General features: G+C 54.8%; 1 protein-coding gene across 2 annotated transcripts; it reads left to right on the forward strand.

The window, feature by feature from the left end:
- The first annotated feature begins 372 nt into the window (after positions 1-372).
- KIF3C (kinesin family member 3C) lies at positions 373-13,394 on the forward strand. Of its 2 annotated transcripts, XM_048937356.1 has the most exons (8): positions 373-1,835; positions 6,104-6,205; positions 6,338-6,460; positions 6,950-7,068; positions 8,234-8,350; positions 8,545-8,653; positions 9,954-10,129; positions 10,696-13,394. In XM_048937356.1, exons 1-8 carry the CDS (start codon positions 426-428, stop codon positions 10,787-10,789), a joined length of 2,250 nt encoding a protein of 749 aa, XP_048793313.1. In that variant the 5' UTR covers positions 373-425; the 3' UTR covers positions 10,790-13,394. The 2 variants fall into 2 exon arrangements, with proteins under 2 accessions (XP_048793313.1, XP_048793314.1); XM_048937357.1 differs by lacking the exons at positions 8,545-8,653; positions 9,954-10,129; positions 10,696-13,394 and having other exon boundaries at positions 7,994-8,291.
- The last annotated feature ends 2,800 nt before the right edge of the window (positions 13,395-16,194 follow it).

Here is a 16,194-nt window from a genome sequence, read left to right on the forward strand (position 1 = left end):
ATTCCCACATCCCATTCCTGCATCCCATTCCCACATCATGCTCAGCATCCCGCATCCCCTTCCTACATCGCAGTCCCGCATCCCATTCCTGCATCCCAGTCCCGCATCACGTTCAGCATCCCGCACGCCATTCCCACGTGCCATTCCCTCACCCCCCCACCCCCCCGCACAGAACTACAGCTCCCGACGTGCTCAGCCCCAGCCAGAACCGCGGCCGTCTCTCCGCGCGCGCGTGCTCTCGCCAGCGCGTGCGGACGCGCGCCCGCGTCCCCGCGCCCCCGCGCAGCCAATCGCCCGCCCGCCCGCCCCGCGCAGCCGCCGCGAACCCGCGCCCCGCCGCCGCTGCTGCCGCCGCCGCCGCCGCCGCTGCCGCCGCCCGGGGCCGCGGTGGGCAGCGGGCAGCGGGCAGCCGGGGTGCGGCCACCATGGCCGGGAGGACGCGGAGCGGCGAAGCGCTGCGGGTGGTGGCCCGGTGCCGCCCCATGAGCCGGCGGGAGGAGGCTGCGGGCTGCGAGCGCGTCCTGGAGCTGGAGGTGAAGCTGGGCCGGGTGACCATCCGCAACCCCCGCGCCGCTCCCGGAGAGCTGCCCAAGACTTTCACCTTCGACGCCGTCTACGACGCCAGCTCCAAGCAGGCTGATCTGTACGACGAGACGGTGCGGCCGCTGGTGGACTCGGTGCTGCGAGGGTTCAACGGCACCGTGCTGGCCTACGGGCAGACGGGCACCGGCAAGACCTACACCATGCAGGGAGCGTGGGGGGACCCCGAGACGCGCGGCATCATCCCCAGCTCCTTCGAGCACATCTTCACGCACATCTCGCGCTCGCAGAACCAGCAGTACCTGGTGCGCGCCTCCTACCTGGAGATCTACCAGGAGGAGATCCGCGATCTGTTGGCCAAGGACCAGAGCAAGAAGTTGGAGCTGAAGGAAAACCCCGAGACGGGCGTCTACATCAAGGACCTCTCCTCCTTCGTCACCAAGAACGTGAAGGAGATCGAACACGTGATGAACCTGGGTAGCCAGGCGCGATCGGTGGGCAGCACCAACATGAACGAGCGCAGCTCCCGCTCGCACGCCATCTTCCTCATCACAGTGGAGTGCAGCGAGACAGGGCCGGACGGCCACGAGCACATCCGTGTCGGGAAGCTCAACCTGGTGGACCTGGCGGGCAGCGAGCGGCAGAGCAAAACGGGCGGCCCAGGTGAGCGGCCTAAAGAGGCCTCCAAGATCAACCTGTCCCTCTCCGCTTTGGGCAACGTCATCTCGGCGCTGGTGGATGGCAAAAGCACGCACGTCCCATACCGGGACTCCAAGCTGACCCGCTTGCTGCAGGACTCGCTGGGCGGCAATGCCAAGACCATCATGGTGGCCACCTTGGGCCCGGCGTCTCACAGTTACGAGGAGAGCCTCTCCACCCTCCGGTTCGCCAACAGGGCCAAGAACATCAAGAACAAACCCCGGGTGAACGAGGACCCCAAGGACACATTGCTGCGGGAGTTCCAGGAGGAGATCGTGAGGCTGAAGGCGCAGCTGGAGAGGCGCGGCATGCTGAGCAAGAAGAGGAGGAGGAGCAGCCGGAGGAAGAAGGCGGCGGATGGGGAAACGGCGCAGGAGAACGAAGGGGAGGATGACAATGAAGATGGGCTGGAGAAGAACATGGAGAACTACCTGCAGGAGCAGAAGGAGAGGCTGGAAGAGGAGAAGGCCGCTATCCGCGATGACCACAGCCTGGTGAGCGAGGAGAAGCAGAAGCTGCTGGAAGAGAAGGAGAAGATGATCGAGGACCTGCGGAAGGAGCAGGAGGCCACGGAGCTGCTGGCCACCAAGTACAAGGTGAGTTTTGTGATGTGCTGGTACCAGTGGGTGCCTCTGGGTAGGACCTGGGGACAGCTGTGGAGGTGCTTGAGTGCGTGGCCAAGTGGGATGGTGGTGACCAAGCAGGATGACCAAGTAGGGTGATGGTGCAGGATGACCAAGCAGAGTGACCAAGCAGGATGACTGAGCAAGCAGAGTGGCCAAGCAAGGTGATCAAGCAGGGTGACCAAGTAGGGTCACCAAGTAAGGTGGCCAAGTAAAGTAATCAAGTAGGATGATCAAATGAGGTGGCCAAACAGATTGACCAAGTTGGCTGGCCAAATAAGGTAGACAGAGGTGGGGTGGCTAGCAGGGTCCCCAGATGAGGTGCCCAAGCAATGTTCCCAAGAAAGGTAGCCAAAAAGGGTGACCAAGTAGGGTAGTTAAGTGACGTGGCTTGCAGGGTCCCTGTGCACAGTCCTTGAGAGGTGGCCAGGTAGGGTGATAAAGCAGGATGACCAAGCAGAGTGACCAAGCAAGGTTGCAAACCAAGGTGGTCAAGTAGGGTAGTCAGGTGAGGTGGCTAGCAGGGTCCTCAGGACGGGTCTGCACACACAGTGCCCAAGTAGTGTCCCCAAGGAAGGTGTCCAAGTAGGATGACCAAACAAGGTGGCCAAGTAGGGCAGCCAAGTAAGGTGGCTAGCAGGGTCCCCAAGCATGGTACCTAAGCAGGATGCCAAAGCAAGATGACTGAGCAAGGTCCCCAGTCAGGCTGCCCAAGTGAGGTACATAAGCAGAGTGCTCAGGGGGAGCCCCACTCCCCTGGGCAGTGTTGGACTGAGGTTGCTCACAGACACATCCTGGCATTGTGGGGGGACTTTTTGTTGGGGCTGCTGAGGGTGTGGAGCAGGCAGGGCTACCCAACCATGCCCACTGATGGCACCAGTGTGCTGTGCTGTGCTCAGCACAACAAAGCAGCTCGCGGCAGAGAGGGGGAGTGATGCTGCACGTTGGGACTGCTGCCCCCAAGCAGCCCCTGGAACACGCCCAGGGCTCAGGGGTGTTCTGGGATGCACCTGGATGCAGGGATGGGTGCTGAGGTGGGAAGGAAGCTTGGGTGTCCCAATCCACAGCATCACAGCCCTGCTGTCCTGCTGTTCTTCGTGTTAAATCGCCAGGGTTTGAGGAATTGGAGGAAGGGAAGCTGGGGCAGGGCTCCGGGCCGGCACTGGGCTCCCTGCTGTGCCATGGCCACGGGGTGGGATCCCTGCCATACAGGGGTGGTAGCAGCACAGAGACTGGGACCAGCAGCCCTGGGGACATGTGACTGTACCCAGGGATGCATGGCCATGCCCAGGGGTGCGTGATGCACTCCCACCGTGGTGCTGCACCACTGGCAGCTGTCCTGCAGTGTCTCCTTGTCCGGCACAGCACAGTGGGTCTGGCTCAGGGCCATGGCGTGTCCGGTAATTGCTGAGTAATGAGGCAGGGATGGAGGCAGGATGACTCTGCATCCCCTTCCCTGGCCTCCAAGAGCTTCCAGCCGTGGGGGGCCAGCCTGGGGGAGGGCGGGGGGATGGGGAGGCATCATCTAGTGGACAAAACCCTGTTGGGTGCAGGACAGGAGCACTGCAGAGGGCTGCCTATACATACATGGGTGGTACATGCAGAACCTGTACACATCCGTGTGGACACGGGGTCTGTTGCACCATCCTGCTCAGACAGATGTGCAGCATTGCAGGCAAACAGATGTGCACTGTCCTGCTCAGACACATGTGCTCCATCCAGAGGAGGCAACAGCCTCCATCTCAAAGCAGAGCTCCCAGCATCTGCCACATGCATCCTGTGGCCGTGGGGGGACGGTGCCATCGGCTGTAAGGTCAGCACCACAATCTGGGGAGCTCAGGGCATGGGCGAGTGCTGGAGGAGTTATCTGGAGGCAGGAAATGGGTTGCAGTGAGAGGCTTAAGGGTTCAGCTGTATTAAGGAAGATTGAGAGTCGTCTTCATCGCAGTAAATAAACACTTCTGCAGGGAGAAAACAACAGGACTAAAAGACCATTTCTGCAGCAGCAGGGTGGGGCAGAGCTGGCTGTGGGGTTTATGGCCCCTCTCGACCCCGTAGCAACTCACCATCATGTATTGCAGGTGCTGCATGTAGAAAGTACCCATACAGTGGCTAGAAAGAGAAAAAAAAATAGGAGAAAAATAGGGAAAACGTGGTATTGCCCCAGATAATGTATATGTAGTTCTGTGGGTTTGCCCCAGAAACCTTCGTGCCCAAGAGATGCTGTCCCCCCTTCGTACCGCGTCACCGCCCGCGTGTCTGCTGGTTGCTTGGAGACGGCAGCGATGGGGTCCCAGGGGGGCACAGCCTTTGTCACATCCCATGGTCCAAGGGTGTGTGCAGATGTGTGGGTGTAAATGAGTGTGTGCATGCACACAAATGCCAGCATGCATGGGCGTGCGGATGTATGTGTGCATTGGTGTAAATGAGTGTGCGCTCACGTGTGCACGAATGTCGTGGGCAGAAGTGTGCATGCATGCAAGCATGAGTGTGTGTGTGTGTGTGTGTGTGTGTGTGTATGTGTGCTCAGTGATGTGTGTGCACAGCTGTGTGATGGGGAACACATTTGCCCTGGGGAGGGGAAGGGAAATGCAGTTGGGAGGGGTAGGGTGGGGTGGGATGAAATAGGATGGAGTGGGGTGGGATGGAGCAGGATAGGGAGGGGTGAGATGGGATGGGATGAGGTGAGATGGATTTGGATGGGATGGGGTGGAATAGAGGAGGGGGGGTGGGATGAGATGAAACTGGGATGGCGTGGAATAGGACTGAGTGGAGTGGGATTGCGTGAGATGGAGTTGGATGGGATGGAATGGGATGGGACATGATGGATTGAGATGGGGTGGAGTGGGTGGGATGAGATGGGATGGGGTGGGGTGGGATGAGATGGGATGGGATGGGTGGTGTGGGCTGTGGGGTCAGGGTGGGACCGTCACAAGGAAAACAATGGCAGCCCCTAGAGCCCAGCCCAGTGCCATCCTTCGGGCATCCTGGCAGAGCTGGAGTGGGGAGCTCAAACGAGGAGCACCGCAGGGTCCAAACTGCACTTGGGATGCACTGCTCAGCTCAGCTTGGCACAGCTCAGCTGGCTCAGCTCGGTTGGGGCGGATGGCCCGGCGCCGTTCCCCGCTGCCGGCAGCTGCTGCACATCCGTGGCGCCCCGCGGGCTCACAGCTGTGCGGAAGGAAGTGGGAGCGAAGCAGCCCTGGGTTTGTGCCAGCAGCCCCGGCCACGTCCCCACGGCGCCGCATCTATCAGTACAGGGAGCAGGATGGGGCTGGGGGGGCACAAAATCTCCAAACTATATGATATCCTGAGTTGGATGGGACCCCCAAGGACCAGCAAGCCCAACTCCTGGCTCTACCAGAACCACTCAAACCCTATGTTTGAGAGTGGTGTTTTTGAACCCTTGGGTTATACATGGTGGAGATGCCAGAGGAATCCCAGGCATATATACAGACCAAAAGGAGCAGTCCTTGAGAGCAGCCCTGCAGAGAAGGACCTGGGGGTCCTGGTGGATGAAAAACTTAACATGAGCCAGCAGTGTGCTCTTGGAGCTCAGAAAGCAAATGGAATCCTGGGCTCCATCAGAACAGGGGTGGCCAGTTTGGCCAGCAGGGACAGGGAGGTGATTGTCCCCATCTACTCTGCCCTCGTGAGGCCTCATCTGGAGCACTGTGTCCAGGTCTGGAGCCCCCAGTACAAGAAAGACAGGGAGCTGCTAGAGAGGGTCCAGAGGAGAGCCACAAAGATTATCAAAGGGCTGGAGCACCTCCCCTACAAAGACAGGCTGAGGGAGCTGGGCTTGTTCAGCCTGGAGAAAAGAAGGCTGCAGGGTGACCTCATGGCAGTCTTTCAGTACCTAAAGGGAGCCTACAAACAGGAGGGGAATCAGCTCTCTGAAAGGGTAGATAACAGCAGGACAAGGGGAAATGGTTTGAAGTTGAAGGAAAGAAGCTTTAGGTTGGATGTCAGGGAGAAGTTCTTTACCATGTGAGTGGTGAGGTGCTGGAACAGCTGCCCAGAGAGGCTGTGGATGCCCCGTCCATCCCTGGAGGTGTTCAAGGCCAGGTTGGATGGGGCTCTGGGCAGCCTGGGCTGCTATGAAATGTGGAGGTTGGTGGCCCTGCCTGCTGCAGAGGGTTTGGAGCTTCATGATCTCTGAGGTCTCTTCCACCCCAAGCCATTCTATGATTCTGTGATTCTATGAGATGCACTGACCCTCCCCTTTCTGCTCTCCCTAGGCCATGGAAAGCAAGCTGCTGATCGGCGGCAGGACCATCGTGGACCACACCAATGAGCAGCAGAAGATGCTGGAGCTGAAGCGGCAAGAGATAGCTGAGCAGGTACCACCCCATCCATCCCAGTCCCAATGGATTGGGAGCATCTGTGGGGCCAGAATGTCCACGGTGGGGTTAGGGAGTCCGTGGGGTGGTCAGTTCCCATCTCAGCTCTGAGCAGCCCCCTCTTGGACGCAGAAACGCCGTGAGAGGGAGATGCAGCAGGAGATGCTGCTGCGGGATGAGGAGACCATGGAGCTGCGGGAGACCTACACATCCCTGCAACAGGAGGTGGAGATCAAGACCAAGAAACTGAAGAAGGTAAGAGAGCTGGGGGAGCTTCACTTGGGTCGGGAGGGACATGGGTTCATGTATTTGGTTCATGTCTCAAAGTTGGGGGCATATGTCCTGCCCACTATCCATGGGCACCTGATGCCTTGGAGGATGTTTCAGGCATGGTACTGGGGACACCTGTGCCACCATGCCCTGCAGGCACTCGTGTCATCATGCCCTGGGGTCATCTGTGCCACCAGGGACACCTATGCCACCATGCCCTGAGGACACCAGTGCCACCATGCCCAGGGGACAGCCATGCCACCATATTTTGGGATACCATAAGGAACACTCGTGCCACCGTGTTCTGGAGACACCCATTTCACAGGAGACACTTATGCCACCACGCTCTGGGAACACCTGTGTCAATGGGGACACTTGTGCCACTGGGGTCACCCATGCCACCATGTCCTGGGGACTCCTGTGCCATAAGGGCCACCCATGCCACCAGGGCTGACGTGGTCTCTCTGGGAACAGCTGTACGCCAAGCTGCAGGCTGTGAAGGCAGAGATCCAGGACCAGCACGACGAGTACATCCGCGTGCGGCAGGACCTGGAGGAGGCACAGAACGAGCAGACACGGGAGCTGAAGCTCAAGTAGGTGACGTCGGTGTCCCCTCGGGTGGGCAGTGAGGCCGAGGTCCCTCTATACCCCCAGCCCCAGCAATGCCACCCCAAGCACCCAGCCCCAGACCCAGGGGCTGCAGGAGATCTCCACGGAGGAGGCAGTCATTCTATTCCCTATCTTACCAAAACCAATCCAGACATATATAAATATTTTAACATTTTCATGATAAAATATTTAAAATTCCGCTCGAAGCACAATTTTGTGTCAAGTTTTGCTCCACGCCCTTTGGAACGTAATTAAAATGCTTTAGGAGTGTGCAAACCTCAGTCAGCAATTCATCTATTCAGAGCTGTTTTCTGCAGCTTCTTCATTTGCCCCATAGCAACGTGGGAAAAAGTGGGGAAAAAGAATTCCTTTGGGGTCAGTTTTAAGGTGTTTCCTCTCATTTTCTCATCTGGCAGCTCTGCAGTGGTCTGAGATCATGCAGTCCCTTCTGTATTTTGCTGCTGCAACAGTGGGGCTAGTTTGGATTTCCATCCTTCAAAGGGGCACTGAGCAAATGCACGGGGTTGGGTTTGGGGTGCTCCCAAGGGGTCCTGGGTGAGTCAGTGCAAAATGCGTTGCCAATTGTGCATTGCAGGCAAGGTTGCAAACAGAATGGTGCAAGCTGCACTGCAAGTTGTGTCTTGCAGTCTGTATTTCAGAATGCACTATAAACTGTGCATTGCAAACTGTGCCTTGTAGGCTGTAAACCACTGTGTTTTAATTTCATTTCAGACCATGTATTTCAAGCAATTGCAGGTTGCATTGCAGACCATGTATTGCATACAATGCACCTCAGACCATGCATTGCAGACACTGCCTGGGGACTGCTAAGGAGAGGACCGTGGGGTTATACCCTGAAGGCAGCACGCAGAGCTGATGATGTTTCTTCTGCTCCTCTCTGAATGACAGTCTTCCTCTGCTCTTTCTCTCCTGCCTCTGCTGGATCCCTGGTCTCTATCCGCCCGCTCCCTCTTCCTCTCCTCCCCACTCATCTTTTCACCCCCCATCTGTTCTCCACGTCCTGGCTCCTCTCCTGACCTCTTCTCTCCACTCCTTTTGCTCCACTTGCCGTGCCCTGTCCTGTTAACCTCCCTCCTCTCTGCTCCATCCCACCTGCCACTCCTCTCTCCTGGCCTGTCCCTCATTCAGGTACCTGATCATCGAGAATTTCATCCCACCAGAGGAGAAGAACAAGATCATGAACCGCCTCTACTTTGACTGTGAGGAGGACCAGTGGAAGTTCCAGCCACTGGTGCCGGCTGGCGGGTGCGTGCGGACACGGGCAAGGGCTGGGGACATCACTGGGTTGGGCACTGCTGTGCCACCATCCATGGGGACATGGAGAAATGAAGGAGGTGCCCAAGGCACCAGGGTGGCCATCGGGTCCCATCCTGTGCTCAGGGAGCTCAGTGCTGTCTCATGTTGTCTAATGGGCGTTCCTCTCTTAATTTCCTGTTCAGGAACAGCAACCAAATGAAGAAGAGGCCAACCTCTGCAGTGGGGTACAAGAGACCCATCAGCCAGTACGCCCGCGTGGCCATGGCCATGGGATCACATCCACGGTATCGGGTAAGGGAGGGGACAGTGCTGGTGTGTGCTGGGGGACAAGGTGGTGTTGGGTCAGCAGGGAGGATGGATGGGATGAAAGAGTGGGTGGATGGATGGATGGATGGATGGATGGATGCATGGATGGATGGATGGATGGATGGGGTGCATGGAAGGATGGAGTTCATGGGATGGATGGAGTGGATGGGATGGGATGGGTGGGTGGATGGATGGATGGTTGGGTGAGTGGTTGGGTTGGTGGGTGGGTGGATGAGTGGATGGATGGCTGGTTGGGATGCATGGAAGTATGGGGTTCATGGGATGATCGGGTGGACAGGATGGATGGGTGGATGGATGGATGGATGGATGGATGGATGGATAGATGGATGGATGGATGGATGGATGGATGGATGGATGGATGGATGGATGGGATGTGTGGATGGATGGATGGATGGATGGATGGATGGATGGATGGATGGATGGATGGATGGATGGATGGATGGATGGATGGGATGTGTGGATGGATGGGATGTGTGGATGGATGGATGGATTTGTGGGTAGGGTAGATGGATGGCTGGCATACGAGATGATCTTAAAGGTCTCTTCCAGCCCAAATCATTTTATGATTCGATATAAGAATGACTTGGGTGGGTGGATGGGGTGACTGGATGAATGGGGCAGGTAGACAGATAAGTGATGTCTGGATAGATGGATAGAATGGGTTGTATGAGTGGAATGGCTGGATGTGGGGAGTGAATGGATGAATGATTGAGTTGTGTGGATGGATGGATGGATGGATGGATGGATGGATGGATGGATGGATGGATGGATGGATGGATGGATGGATGGACGGATGAATGAGTAGGGTAGATGGATGGATGGTGTATGCAGATGGGTAGAGTGAATGGATGAATGAGGTTAATGGCTGGGTGGCTGGGTGACAGCTCCAGGCAGCTGGAGAGAATATGGGGTAAATAAGCTCATGAAGACTGGAGATAATTTAGATAAAGCTCCAAGCTTTGTGAGCCTTGGCCCCAGGTCAGGTTATCAGCACTGTCTTATCAGCCAGCCCTGACTGAGTTGTGGGCTTGCTGCCTCTGCCAGCTCCGGCTGCTTGTCTGAGGGCTGAAAACATTCAGTCTTACTTGCTGGTGCTGTGAAAGAGCACAACAGCCTGAGCAGAGCAGGATGCAGCTGCAGCCAGAAGATCTCTGTCCCTCAGGGTATTCAGCCTCTCAGGCTCAGGACCTACACAAGATGGTGCCATGCTTTACTGTGCAGTAACTCCCTGTGTTGACTTTCCTTCTGCCCCATCCTCCTGCAGGCTGAGAACATCATGTTCCTGGAGCTGGACCTCTCCCCTCCGGCAGTGTTTGAGTTTGAACGGAGCCGGGACCCGGCCGAGCAGGACCCACGGGCTCTGCACCTGGAGAGGCTGATGCACCTGGACAGCATCCTGGAGCGGCCGGCAGCCTCCCGGGTGAGGAAGTCCCGCTCCTGGTGAGTGATCATGTGGACATTTGGGCGCTGGGGCTGGGACACTGTGTAAGGGACAGTGCTGGATTGAGGACCTGCAGCTGAGGGGATAGCTGCAGGAGTACAGGGCAGCCTGGAAGCGTTCCCTGTCTCTATTGGAGACAAGTTTGGGGTTCAAGGCAGGGGTTCCAACCTTCCAACCCAAACCACTCCGAGATTCTCGGATTCTGTTCTACTGGCACAGGCTGCCCAAGGAGGTGGAGGACTCACCATCCCTGGAGCTGTTCCAGAACTATGGAGATGTGGCACTAAGAGAGCAGTGGCACTGTGGATGGGTTGGGGTTGGACTTTGTGGTGTTTTCCAACCTGAATGATTCTCTGAAAAACAGGATGATGATGCAGTATATCACCATGTACATATGCCAAGGATGGTCATGCATAACATCCAGCGCTGCTCAGCACTGAATTTCCATCAGTGCTGCCTACATAGCAAGTCACTGAGAAAACAGCAGGATTCAGGGGGTGGAGACTGAGAAAGAGGAAGCAGAAGGAAAATGTTGGGTTTTTTTTTCTGCTTGTGCCACCCCCAGGTGCCAGACACCACGGTCGCTGCCATCCTCCACCACACACGCGTCCCTTGCTGCCAGCTCCCCACGCACCTCTGCGACACCGGCACAGGAGTGATGGCCCCAGGACCCCCAGTCCCAGGATTCCCGACCCCAGGACCCCTAACCCCAGGACCTTCTGACCCCAGGACTGAGGCCACCTCTGCTCCAGGGCTGAACAGTGTCCCCAGCAGCAGCATCCTACCGCCTTCAGCTACTTATGTGCACTGTATGTGTGTGAGATGCTCCCCGCGGCTCTGAGACCATGGGAGCTGCCCTCTTCATCCTCCTGCCCCAACACACCCCTCCCAAGTCTGGATCTGTCACTTTATTTATTTAATGTATTTATTTATGGAGTGGTTGGCGAGCAGCTGGAATGTGCTCTCGCAGGACACCGAGCTGGGTCAGCTCCGGTGCTCTGAGCCCCCCTGGACCCCAATGGCTTTGACACAAGATGAGGTGGCTCCAGACACTCCTTGCTGTGTTCATTGGATCTCAAGTTTGCCATATAATTCGTGCTTGTGGCAACTCCTACAAGACTTCAGAGACTTCCCAATGGCAGACCCTTGTGCTGAGCTTGTCCAAGACCACAAGGAACACTCTGGACTGCATCAGCATTGGTGGCAGCGATGTCTCACTGATGTCTGGGCACAGCTGTCACTGCACAAATGCCAGCTCTGTGCACCAAGTGGGCTGACAGATTCACCAACCAAGTCAACCCAGCTCAGCTCTCCTCTGGATAGTGCTGCACAGAGGTCACTTGGGGTTTGGAGGACATTTGGTGATTTTATGGGTTGCGGAGGGAGAGCTAATGAATGTGAAACGGGTAATGAATAGGAGAGGGGTGAGCAGTGAGGCTCCTCTGTCTGGCACAGAGCAATCTGAAACCCATCAAAAGCAGCATCTGCAGTTGCTAGGAGATTGAGTTGTGCTACAGCATCCTGATGAATGAGGAAGCGGCCTCGTCGTCCAGGAGGAAAGACATGGGTCTGCAAAAGGAAGGGTGCTGGAGCAAATCCCTGGGTGGGCAAGCTAAGAGATTACGGGTGGGGGCAGTGTTTTCTGCATGCAGGACCTCATCTGATTCCCAGGGAGGGTGGGAGGGGAACTTGCACTGATGTGAGGGAAGCACTGAGGGCAGCTGCTTTGGACCAAGTGCCACCTAACGAGGCCAGGCTGGGGGGTGCTCCTCTCCTGACCTGACCCATCTCCCATTCTACTGAGGTCTTCTCCCTTTGCCCTGTGCTGCCCTGCTGTGTGTCTTCTGATCTTCTGCTGCCATCATCCCTTCCCTGTTCATATCCCATAGCTGAAGTCTCATCCCCCAACCCAGAATGCAGCAGCCAAGTTGAGGGGCTGTGGGTTGCTGCTAGTACTCGTGTTCCATTTGAGTGGCCAGATGGGCTTTTGCAGAAGTTTGCTGTTAGAAGAACCATGGCATACTGTCTGTGGCAGAGTGGTAAAATGTCTTATGAGCTTGCCCTGAAATCCTTGCATATGTGGATATGAACTCAATAGCGAAGGCTGCCAGTTGGGTAGGGGAAGAAATTCTAGGGAAGGATGGTCAAGCATTCAGCACTATCCTTCTGTCCAACCTTCTGGTCATCTTCATGCCTGTCCTTCTGCCCAACCTTTTGCCTATCCTTCTGCCTATCTTTCTGCCCAGCCTTCTGTCCAACCTGCTTCCCATCCCTGTCCATCCTTCTGCCCATCCTTCCCCACGCAATGAGCAGTGCACACAAGGAAGCTGGGTCTCCTCCGTGGCTGGTGGTGAGTTCCTTCTGCCTGCAGACACATTCATAGTTGGGTTATATCCCTGGAATTGTGAAACAAGTGCATGGGAGATCCAGCTCCTTCCTTCTTTTTCAGGGTGGCCCTGGGATTGAAGATCAGAAAGTAAAGATCTAAGAAAGGGGAGAAGCTGTGTGTGTTACATGGTGGCACAGTGGGGCTGGGTTAGTGATTGGACTAGATGATCATAGCGGTCTTGTCCAACCTTAATGATTCTGTCATTCTATGGCAGCCTGCAGGAGGATTTTCTCCCTTTCTCCTCATTTTCCAATTGCCTCAAGTTTCTTGACAGCCAGGCCAGCAGCTCACTGAGCCCAGGGATGGGGAACCAGAAGAGCTCAGGAGCCATCTGTTCTTTTTCCACCATGCTGAGCCCAAACCATAGAGCACTGGGTGGAAGGAAGCCCATGGGAACCTGCTCACATCTTGGGGAATGCACACCAGGGCCTCCTATGGTGGTCCTCCAGGGGACACTATCGGTCCCACCTGGAGGCTTTCCAGTGGGTTGGTGGCTGTTGGCTGCCCTGCTCCAGCTTTGTCCTTATTCTGTCCACATCCAAGCACTGCTTCGATGCCTCCATTACACGTGTAGGTCCAGAACTTCACTCTGTGTCTCCATGCATTGCTCCGACCTCAGCCTTCCAACGCAGAGCCCCAGGGAGGGCTCGGAGATGGGAAGGGGTGAGAGTGCTGTGGCACTTCCCCCCACCCCGCAGCCTCACCACGTCGCTGCAGCAACCTCAGATGTATATTTGTAATGTTCTTTGTCCTTTGTATGTTGGTGCGTGTGTATTTACATATGAATGTGTGTAGGTGTGTGTGGGTGTGCGCGCACGCGTGTGTGTAGCCAAGGGATCTATTTACCTTCCATGTGAGTGACTGTACAGGGTGGGGAGGGGGGGTTGGTGGGCTTTTTTTTTTTTTTTTTGGTTATTTTTGGTTTCAGGTTCTTATTTTTTTTGGCAGAGGGTGGGTGGGTGGGTGGGTGGGGATGGGGGGGGTTTGTCTTGGATTGATTGACAAGGTGAGGGCCTTGATGAGGACCAAATTTTTGTGCCTGTTGCTATGGTGATCTATTTAGGAATCAAAAGTTTACTGTATGGTGGCCCATCCTTGTCACATATGAATATACAGGACATAATATAAATATATATATATTATACATACTGTATGGAGAGAGGTCATGAATCTCACCCCCCTCTGGCTTTGGATGGACACCTCTTCAATATTCTGTAATGTAGCTTTGACTCGGTGCTGGACGTGACCAGAAAGTTCCAGCACTCCTCCAAAAACTGGCAATGACACCAATAAAATAATGAGCATCATTGCACAGAGCGTCCGTCGCATCCTTTGTCCTCAGCTCTACACCACCAGGACATGTGTAGGCATTGGACTCAATTGTCCTTGTGGGTCCCTTCCAACTTAGAATCATAGAATCATAGAATCACCAAGGTTGGAAAAGACCTAAAAGCTCATCCAGTCCAACCGTTCACCTATTCCCAATAGCTCCCACTAAACCATGTCCCTCAACACAACATCCAGCCTTTCCTTGAACACCCCCAGGCTCGGTGACTCCACCACCTCCCTGGGCACTTGGGACATTCTATGATTGAAGCAAACAAAACTATGGTTTTGCTATGCAAGAGGGCTTTATAAAGAACTAAATATGAGCTCTGTGAGTACAGAGAGGCCCAAGCAAGGTCGGTACACTGATTTTCAGGGATTTCAGTTGATGCACTCAACTGAGTTTCTTCCAGCTCGTCAGTGATGACATCAAGAATGGTACGTTGATTTTTTGGGCTTTCATTGCTCTCCCAGTTCTTTCTAACTTTGTGATGATGACATAGGGAATGGTACATTGATTTTTTTATGTGCTCACCCAGCTTCTTCCAGCTTCATGCTGATGTCATTGGGAGTGGACATGTGCTTTATCTACCAACAGCTCTTCCTTGCAGACTGCCATGAGGTCTTTGCTTATGTGTCCCTGGGCAGATCAAGGACAAGGCATACATTGAGAACAGGGAGCAGGAAGGCAATCCATAGGTGCATGACAATAAGATAGAATTGTAGAATGGCCTGGGTTGAAAAGAACCACAATGCTCATCCAGTTCCAACCCCCTGCTGTGTGCAGGTCACCAACCAGCAGCCCAGGCTGCCCAGAGCCACATCCAGCCTGGCCTTGAATGCCTGCAGGGATGGGGCATCCACAGCCTCCTTGGGCAACCTGTTCCAGTGCCCCACCACCCCTCTGAATGAAAGATGAAGGAAAGATGATTCATTCCACACCAGGGAACAAATATCAGAGAAACAACAAACAAGCAATGCAATGATTTTTTTTTCCTTCAGTCTTCATTGAAAAGGTCAGTTGTGATCAGATGGCTCATGATAAATGTCAGTGATAAAGGGCTGCGAACCCAGGCTAGGAAATGGTAGGTCAAGGACCACTTGTGTAGGTTGTATGTTTCCAGATCAGCTGGGCCTGATTAAATCCATGGATTCCCTTGGCTATTGCACTTCATGGGTATCAATGATTTGAGGATTTGAAGGTGTTACACAGGTACAAAGAAATTCTGGGTAAATTCCAAACTAGGTGAAGGGCGCAGCAGGGCGTAGTGCTCTGTGCAGTGTTGACAAGACCAAGTGGGAATCACAATGTAGAACCCTAAATGGTTTTATTGATGGTCTTAACTTGGTTGGATGGGATGGGTGGATGGGATGGATGGGTAGAGTAGATGGGTGGATCTTAAGTTGCACCAGGGGAGGTTTAGATTGGATGCTAGGAGGAATTTATTCATGAAAAAGAAGGTGAAGCACTGGAACAGTGTTGGAGTCCCCATCTCTGGAGATGTGGACATGATACTATGGGACTCAGCAGGTCAGGTTGATGGTTGGACTTGGGGATGTTGACGGTCTTTTCCAACCTGAATAATGCTGTGATTCTGTAATATTTGCAATGAGTGTCAATGTTCTCCAGTTCTGATTAATTTTGCTTAGTGATTCGTTTGCTTGTTCTTTGGAGTTGGTTCAGTGTTTTTACAGCTGCCTGCTGCAATGACAACATGCAGTGGATTTGGCAGCAAAAAAATCTTCTCATTTCAGTTAGAAGCAGCTCCTGTACTTCTGTGAGTCCCTGGTCTTCATCACAACGAAGAGGCCACCCAACAGTGCAGGGAAGATCTCTCTGCTCATTCAGCTTGCACTTTCATTAAATCCCAGCATAGCCTTTGGTATTCAGATTCCCCTGCAGATGGAAATCCCTTCAAAGACATGGGTTGGACCAGCTGCAGAGGAACCACAGGCAGCTCATGTGTCCCCAAGGGTCAGAGTAAAGGGTGAGCATGGTGTGATGGAGCAGATGGCTCTGAAGGAGAGCTGCACATCCTGCAGCAGCTACCAGCAATTACAGCTCCCTGGGGAGCATCCGCTGCTGCTTTCAGGCTGTTGCAAGATGGTTTTAGCATCCTGGGGCCCAGACCCTGACTGAAGGCATAAGAATCAGCTGTGGGACAGGAATTATTGATTGCAGAGCCACAGCTTATCCCTCCTGTCCTCCCCTACCACTCACGAGTGATGGTGAGAGGTTCTCTCAAGAGCATACAGAGGGGGCATGAAGACCTTTGGGGCCCTCAGCAGAGTTCCTGAGCTGTTCCTGAGTCACTGTGCTGAGCTGCTCCCTGTCCCAGCTTTCCTATC

Source organism: Lagopus muta, chromosome 2 (genome assembly GCF_023343835.1).
Source record: "Lagopus muta isolate bLagMut1 chromosome 2, bLagMut1 primary, whole genome shotgun sequence".
Lineage (NCBI taxonomy): Eukaryota > Metazoa > Chordata > Aves > Galliformes > Phasianidae > Lagopus > Lagopus muta.

Bases quoted from the DNA above. Each gene is read 5' to 3' on its own strand.
- KIF3C (XM_048937356.1), top strand. From the start codon at position 426: ATGGCCGGGAGGACGCGGAGCGGCGAAGCGCTGCGGGTGGTGGCCCGG. The intron at 8,351-8,544 runs GTGCGTGCGGAC...TTTCCTGTTCAG, and splicing joins CCACTGGTGCCGGCTGGCGG to GAACAGCAACCAAATGAAGA. The intron at 8,654-9,953 runs GTAAGGGAGGGG...ATCCTCCTGCAG, and splicing joins GATCACATCCACGGTATCGG to GCTGAGAACATCATGTTCCT.